General features: G+C 32.8%; 2 protein-coding genes across 2 annotated transcripts; one reads left to right on the top strand and one right to left on the bottom strand.

Moving 5' to 3' along the window:
• LOC110265082 lies at positions 1,000-2,769 on the top strand. Its single transcript, XM_021107845.1, has 3 exons — positions 1,000-1,828; positions 2,369-2,452; positions 2,543-2,769. The coding sequence occupies exons 1-3, from the start codon at positions 1,000-1,002 to the stop codon at positions 2,767-2,769; spliced, it is 1,140 nt and encodes a 379-aa protein (XP_020963504.1).
• On the bottom strand, positions 1,340-8,086 carry LOC110264240. Its single transcript, XM_021105954.1, has 10 exons — positions 7,569-8,086; positions 7,116-7,265; positions 6,834-6,967; positions 6,660-6,729; positions 6,066-6,187; positions 5,861-5,985; positions 5,578-5,711; positions 5,205-5,304; positions 4,649-4,693; positions 1,340-1,822 (listed from the first exon to the last, which is right to left on the bottom strand). The coding sequence occupies exons 1-7, from the start codon at positions 7,609-7,611 to the stop codon at positions 5,654-5,656; spliced, it is 702 nt and encodes a 233-aa protein (XP_020961613.1). The 5' UTR covers positions 7,612-8,086; the 3' UTR covers positions 1,340-1,822; positions 4,649-4,693; positions 5,205-5,304; positions 5,578-5,653.

Raw genomic sequence — 8,358 nt, 5'->3', positions numbered from 1 at the left:
AGATAAAAAAGATTATTCTAATAGTTTCTTATGGATGCCTACACAATGGTGAAATCAGAGAGGTTAAAATCTTTTAGGTTTAAACAACCACAGTTGAGGGTTGATAAATACAAATGTCTGCATAAAAGTCTAATAAATAGGGATGTAAAGCTGCAAGGCTTGGCAAAAGAATCATTATTCCCAGTACTTTTACCGATGGACCTAGGTACATGATGAATAATTGCAAAGATGCATTTGCAATTTGCATATATGCAGGATATCCTAGGGGTGCACGCGGATCGGATCGGATCAGATATGACCAAAATTTCAATCCGATCTGAACTAAAATCATCGGATAGGATCCAATATCTGCAATTTTTAAGCTTGGATCCGATCCGATCCGTATATTTGCGGATCGGATCAGATTGAATATCAGATATATCCGCAAAATACAAAAATATTTTTAAAAACTTATTTTTATTAAAAAATATTAATAAAATTCTTTTTTTCTATTTTTTAAATATATTTACTCTTAAAATAATATTAAACATACTTTTCTTAAATAATAATATTCCTACATAAAATCCGCAATCCGATCCTATAAGTATGTGGATCGGATCCATATCCGCAATTTTCGGATCGGATTCGAATAAATATCGTGGATATGCGGATCAGATCCGATCCATGAACACTTCTAGGATATCCTAACTATTTTATCACTATAACCTCTAACCTTGAATGGGATGAGATAAAAAGAGAAGTGACTTCCATTGGATTGAAGGCAGAAGACTGCCCTGATATATTGTGTCAGTTTTCAAAATCAAGCTTGATGGTTTGATTGATGACCTAAATGATAGAAAAATCTTTGGTAAAATTTTGGGATGTAAGTCTGTGTTTATGCAACACATTATTAAAATCTTATGTTGTAATGTTTTACTCATTTGTTTTTTTCAATTTTCAGATGTTTGCACTATAGAGTTTTAAAAGAGAGGGCTTCCGCATGCACATATCATTTTATTCATGATTAACGAGTTCAAGCCACAAACACCAGATGACATAGACAAACATATAATGGCTGAGATTCCTGATGAAAATAAAAGGCCAAATCTACATGGAGCTGTTCAAAATTACATGGTACATGGTCCATGTGGTCCGTACAACAAGAATTCAACTTGCATGAAGAATGGATCATGTTCAAAGTTTTATCCCAAAGAGTTTAGGCAGCAAACACTCATTGATGAAGTCGGATTTTTCAAATATAGGCGTACTGATAATGGTCGAACATTGAAGAAAAGAGAATGTGTACTAGACAATAAGTTTATTATTCTATATAATCCAAAATTTTTGCTCAAGTTCTGGTGCCACATAAATGTGAGATACACATGCCAAACAAATTCTATTAAGTATCTTAAGTATGTACACAAGGGCAATGATTGCATAACAGCTACCCTATACAATGCTGGTGATTCGTCAGAAGCCACACAAGTTGTTGACAAAATTAGAAATTACTACGATTGTAGGTACACTTCGGCATGTGAGGTAGTCTGTCGTTTATTTGGATACGAAATCCAAGAGAAAGAACCATTTGTGATTAGACTTCCATTCTATTTGGAGGATGAGAAACTTGTCGTTTATAGTGAAACTTCTAATGTAAATGATATCATCGAAAAAGCAGTATCTCATAAGTCCATGTTTCTGGGATGGGTGGCGGCGAACATGTCATATCCTTATGCTCGAAGTCTAACTTATACTGAATTTTCAATGAAGTTTTTTTGGAAGGACGATGCTTCAAAGTGGTTTCCTCAAAAGCAAGGTTTTGTAATTGGAAGGTTGACTCATGTACCTGCAGGTAATGACGAGTTTATATTCAATTTTGATCTTATTTATTTGATGATTTAAATTTAAAATCTTAAAAGCATGTACCTCACGTCCATTTTATTTGATTTATCTACACTAGAAAATAAATGTTCAAATAACTTTCAACGGTTATAATCTAATGCTCTATAGATTATACAATTTTAGCATTGTTCTCTATTTTTTAGAAAAAATAATTTTATATGCATGTGTAGCTACATAATAATTGAAATTTTGTAGCCTAATTCATTTAGCAACTTAGAAGTGGAATTTTAACAAAGTTTTTTGCAGCAAATATCGAAGAATATTACCAACAATTTCTCTTGAATACTCAAAGAGGATGTATGGATTTTCGAGATATAAGAACAGTAGGAGGAACAATTCATGCTACTTATAAAGATGTATGCTTCGCTCTTGGACTATTGCAAGATAATAGAGAATTCATGGATGCAATTAAGGAAGCAAGCTCGTGGGCCTCAGGATCATATGTCAGGAGGTTGTTTGTCATTCTATTAACATCCAAAAATATCTCAAGACCAGAACATGTCCGAGATAGATATTGGCATGAACTCTCAGATGATATTTTTTGTATCGATAAAGAACCGTGATGAATATAAAGGTGAGTTTTTATTAATTGCAATTATAAAAGTCTTTTATTATTGATCATTTTTACTTTGATTAAATTTTTACAGTATCGTATAATATGCAGAGTTAACCATGTCAGATGATGAGATCAAGCAGTTGTGCTTAATGGATATAGACAAGATCTTACATTCCTATAGTAAAACCTTGAAAGACTATCCTCCTATGCCTTTAGCAACTGAAGTTGATAGTTCTTTGTTAACCAAAAAAGTAATCAAGGAAGAGATAAACTTTAACAAGGATGAGTTAAAGAAAAATGTCTCAGACATGTTAGCCATCGCAATACCTGAGTAAAAACATGCATTCGATAACATTATTACAGCTGTATATTGTGATGAAGGAGTTTTTTTTCTTTGTGTATGGTCATAGGGATACTGGAAAAAAATTTCTTTGGAACCTTACATCCGCTGAGATTCACTCAAAAGGGTGATATTGTGTTAAACGTTACTTCAAGTGGTATTGCTTCTTTACTTCTTTCCAATGGAAGAACAGCACACTCAAGGTTCAAAATACTACTGAATATAATTGAGGATTCTATATGTAACATCAAACCTGGTTTTCCTCAAGCAATTTTGCTATTGAAAGCCAAATTTATAATTTGGGATGAGGCTCCAATGGTTAGTAGGTACTGCTATGAAGCGCTTGATAAATATTTGGGTGATATCATGAAGTTTTCTCCAACATATAACAAAGATTCATCCTTTGGAGGAAACGTGGTTGTACTAGGTAGAGACTTTAGACAAATCCTTCCTATCATTCCATGAGGATCGAGACAAGATATGGTTCATTCAACTGTGAATTCATTTTTATCAGGTGCTCAAACTAACAAAAAATATGAGACTCTCTGTAGGGACAACTTCTTCAGATTAAGATGAGACAGAGCAATTTAGTAAGTAGTTATTGAAAGTTGGTGATGGTCTAATAAGTGATATAGATGGTAAATCTGATATATGTCTTCCAGAAGATATTGTTATTTCTTCTTCGGACCTGGAATTTGATGAATTGGTTCATTTTTCTTATCCAAATATTTGAAAAATATTTCTTCAAAGGATTTTTTCAAAGCAAGAATTATACTGGCTCCCACGTTGGACATCACTGAAGAGGTCAACCACTATCTGATGACTATCATTCCTGGAGGAAAAAAATTATATCTTAGTTCGGATTCAATTTGTATAGATGAAGGGAATATGGAAAGTCAACTAGATCTCTATGGTCCTGAATTACTGAATAGCATAAACTACTCTGGTTTGCCTCTACATAAATTAATACTTAAGGTTGGTGTTTCTATGATGTTACTGAGGAATATTGATCAATCCAGTGGTCTTTATAATGGTACAAGACTACAAGTTAGAAATCTTGGAAATCATGTCATAAAATGTGAAGTCTTAATGGGTAACAATGTTGGTCATATTGCTTTGATTCCAAGAATGAATATATGGTACCAACAAATAAAACGGTCCCAATTAGATTTTAACAAAAATAGTTTTCTATAATAGTATCTTTTGCCATGACAATTAATAAGTCTCAGGGACAAACTTTATCTCATATTGGATTTATAAATGGCCAATTATATACAGCACTTTCAAGAGTTAAGAGTAAGAGAAGTTTAAAAGTTTTGCTTATAAATCACGTAGAAATGTCTACAAATTCAACAATCAATGTTGTTTATAAAGAAGTCTTTGAAAAAATAGGATTTTAATGTAAATATTATAATTTTATTTTAAATTTTGTATTAAAATTAATGTATAATTATTTTACTTTAAAAAAGTATAAAATAATTATTACTCACTTTTTTTATGTTAAACTTTGATTTTGATAATAATTATTTTGTGTGCTTTTTCTTAAAATATTTAAACATATAAATTTTTTTTAACTTTTATAAATTTTTCCGTGCTGAGCACGGGTTCATATACTAGTTTAATTTAAAATTCAAATCAAAGGGATTGAATCCAAATTATAACAACCTATAAGGATAGATGCACATGTTTACGCCCTCATCACACTTAAACTCTTTCACGTGTCTCTTCTCTCGCCAAAATTCTTCCACGTTTAGTTTTTGCAAATCACACTTATGATGATGATGACAGATTAGCATGTGTTTTCACTTTTAATTTTAAAGCAGAATATTATAGCAATAACTATACTAGAGGTAATGGAATTTGCTTTAATATACCTTCCCACTGGTAGGATTATTTCCTGGCTCAGACACAGTCTCACACTGCCCAAAAGAAATCTTATATGCTTCGCTATTTATTTAAATAAAAAAGAACTTGTAATTAAATCATCCATCAATGAAAAAGGAACTATAATTCAAAGTAAGGAACACAAATTTAACAATAGTAATATGCACAGCAAAATTGAAGTTAAAATAAATAATAGCCACTTTCATCAAACCAAAATACATAACAATCATATATTATACCTGTAAATGCCAAATAAGAATATGGGCGAAAAAGGTCACTGAGTAGCTCTAAGCAAATATCCTTCTATTAATTTCTGCATATAAGAATTATTTAACATGAGAAATTATAGAATTACTTATGATGAAAAGGAATCTAGTTCACTTGCAATAACATAACACATGTTAGTGAACTCAGTTATTCAAGGCAAGACCAAATACCAGATTTTGAATCAACAAAACAAAATCAAACTCTAGGTAATCAACTTGTCAAGGAGTTACCAAAGAAAATTATACTTGAAAAGTTGCAACAAAAATTTAGAATTCGCACTTGTATAATTAGGAGTAAGCTTAGTACAGGGCAGAAAGCCATGATTTGGTGGAGGCTTCCACAATTTCTCATAATCTGAATCCCATCTTGAATCATTCAACTGTAAAAAAAAAAGAATCAGAACACTGAAGTTGAAAGTTTTGTTTACCATGATTTATAATATTCACCAAGATACACAACACCTCAAAATAGCTGAGAATCACAGCCTCAAAACAACTAAAATTTTAAAAGGTTGAATGAGTGAAATTTAACCAACTTTAATTTGTTTATAACAGTAACAGTGCATTCTAATACTTGTTATTGATTTGATCACATTCTTAGCATCCAAAGAAATCATAATAAATCAGCTAGAAAGGTTAGTAATGACAAAAACCTTGGAAGCAGCAAATGTAGCCTGGAAGGTATCCTTAAACAAGCTTTTTGAGACCAGTAAATATTAAGCATAGTGTTCAAATCAAACCTGCATCCCTTGTGCCTTGTGTGTATAAGGTATCCTTTGCAAATGAACTGTATATGACAATAAGAGGAGCATTTTCTCTCACATAAATGGCTTTTCTAGACTTGGGGTCTGTCATTCTCTTGAAAGTTGAGGTCAATCAAAACATTAATATCAACTTATCAAGATTGGAGAATACTACAAGTAATCTTCTTCTTACCTAGAATGGTACTTATTAGAAGCTGCTCCCATCACAAGCTTCTTGATATTATGCTTGCAGATAAGTTCTACAATTCCTTTTTCAATGCAATCCTTATCAATAATATGCAGTTTCTCTGCCTCTACCTGTATCATAATTAGCCAAAGATCAAAGGGTTTCACAAACAATACTGCCTATGTAATGAGAGAAATTTGAAAATACTTACCCCCATTCTTCTGTAGATAAGAATATAGTCATTCAGAATATTACGCATGCCTTGCTCTTCATTTTCTCGATGTTCTTGAACTCGATGCTCTCCGGCTGCACTTTCTGGAAAATTAGCACCCACTAGAGACAAATAAATTGTTAAGTTAAACACCATTTTCATTTCTCAACAACAATATAACAAAATGTGGAGGTTAAGGAAAACAAATCAAAGAAAAGGATCAAGAAATTGGATGATACAAATGTTGCTTCCAAGGTTATTATGATATAAATTGAAAAAAGGTTCTGACTCAGTATAATAACAACTATAGTAATAGATATAATTGAACCCTGTCATTTTATCAAACACAACATAAGCATTCATTCACATAGCAACGAAAAAATACACTTATTTTTTAAATAAAGAAAATCTAAATAATTACAGTTAGACAGTTAGTTGACTTAGCATTATATATGTCAATCTTCATATTCAAACCCGTTTACAAAAAGGCAAGAGATGCATATTCTTAAAAATATCACATGAAACATGGAATCAGAATATTATAGATGAAGTTAAAAACTTATAATCTCAAAAGTTAGCAAGAAAATATCTCACTTATTTTGTCATAGGGGCAAACCGGAAGGCAACGGCCACAACCATAGCAGCGTTCTGTTATGACTCCATCCTGCACGTCCAACCAATTAAACAATTCAAGTGTGAAAATGTTTTTGAAAAGATGAAATTATAGTCTGTAAAAACATCATTTCCAAGTAAAATCAAGTTAAAAACCATTAACACTTTGGGTAATTCCGTATTAAATGAAGTTCCAGATGCTGATTTCCCTAGGAATGATATTGCATTAGCAGGGCACACAATTTTGCAAGGGCGAGAACAATTTGCTGGACAGTCTTCTGGATCAAATTCTACATAGAAGCCAGTACTAGCAACATTCATTTATTGGAAAAATTGAATACTGAATGGATCAAGTGATTGATAATTATGTTGGACTATGCTGATGCAGAAATATTATAATGTAACCAACAACTAGAAAGAACAAAGACTCTTTCTTACCGGCTTTGCGAATATGAAGATCTTTATCATCATTGACATTGATCATAACCCAAGGCTTTTTCTGAAGACCTGCCATTTCTGTTGCAGCTAAAATTCCTTCGTTCAGAGCGCTAACCACTGATGCATTAGTAGCACAGTCAATGCAGTCAACTGCACCCATACAGTTCCAATCTCAATAACAAGTCACATTTAAGTTTAAAAAACAAAAACCCTAAGGCAAATCATGATGATGCATCTGTTTAGGAAAAAAAAGAAAAATAATAAAAAAGGCCTAAACTGCCATTCTCATAAGCAACGAATCAGCAATGCAGTCATTGTGAAAGAGAAACAAACGTATAGAGCAGTCAACGTTAAAGAGAAAGCGAGCAAAAACTGAAAAGATCGACAGAAAAGTCACAAAAAAGAAAAGATCTATCTAATATAAGAGCTTATTAGAGCGAGGATCGTGAGTACCTGGAACCGGAGAAATCATAGAGTTAGTGATGGAAGAGATCATAACTCGAACCTCAGCATCGCACAAAATCGCAAGCTCCTTCGCCTTCTTCAACAAACCGTTCCTTTGCTTCGAGAACGTCACTTGCCTGCTCGTGGAATTGTCGATCCTCCTTATCGCGATCTTCCTCTCCCCATCGCTCTCAGTCAAAACCCTAACTCCTCAATCGAGAATCACCATTTCTGTTCATCACAGATCAACAACCAAAACTTCAATTTCACCAAGAGTGAAGAAAAAAAGTCAAAAACAGAAAAAAATGAACTAAAAAGACAGCTCAAGGAACAGCCAGAAGAAACTAAAAACTGAAAGCATCGATTCATCGGAGAACGCCACTGAGAAGATCGTCACCAGAGCAGCGCTAGAGAAGATCATCACACAGATCGTCGTTTCGGGTTTCAGTCACTGGAGAGCGCTGTTGAGAAGATCACTGGAGCAACTTCACTTTTGTAGGGTTTCACTTTCACCAGATCAGCGTTAAGGTTTTTCTTGGGTTTGGGCCCTTTTTTTAAAAAATAATGGCTTAGATAATGGCGGTTGAAAACCACCGAAATCACAAAAAAATGCAAGTTTAGAAAAATTAATTATGGTAACGGCATAAAATGCCATAATACCCGAATATTATGGTAGTTCTTTAAAACCGCCATAATATAAATGCCATTTTAAACTCATTTTTTTGTAGTGAAGCTTGACAATTCACCCTCTGTAAAATCCCAGATTTTTGGAAATTAATACGTTATTTATGATTTATTA

This window comes from Arachis ipaensis, chromosome B07 (genome assembly GCF_000816755.2).
Source record: "Arachis ipaensis cultivar K30076 chromosome B07, Araip1.1, whole genome shotgun sequence".
Lineage (NCBI taxonomy): Eukaryota > Viridiplantae > Streptophyta > Magnoliopsida > Fabales > Fabaceae > Arachis > Arachis ipaensis.
This window is presented reverse-complemented; position numbering and strand designations above follow the sequence as displayed.

Bases quoted from the DNA above. Each gene is read 5' to 3' on its own strand.
- LOC110265082 (XM_021107845.1), top strand. From the start codon at position 1,000: ATGATTAACGAGTTCAAGCCACAAACACCAGATGACATAGACAAACAT. The intron at 1,829-2,368 runs GTAATGACGAGT...AAATATCTCAAG, and splicing joins GTTGACTCATGTACCTGCAG to ACCAGAACATGTCCGAGATA. The intron at 2,453-2,542 runs GTGAGTTTTTAT...TATAATATGCAG, and splicing joins GAACCGTGATGAATATAAAG to AGTTAACCATGTCAGATGAT.
- LOC110264240 (XM_021105954.1), bottom strand. From the start codon at position 7,611: ATGATCTCTTCCATCACTAACTCTATGATTTCTCCGGTTCCAG. The intron at 7,266-7,568 runs GTACTCACGATC...GTATGGGTGCAG, and splicing joins TATGATTTCTCCGGTTCCAG to TTGACTGCATTGACTGTGCT. The intron at 6,968-7,115 runs GTAAGAAAGAGT...GCTTCTATGTAG, and splicing joins TCTTCATATTCGCAAAGCCG to AATTTGATCCAGAAGACTGT.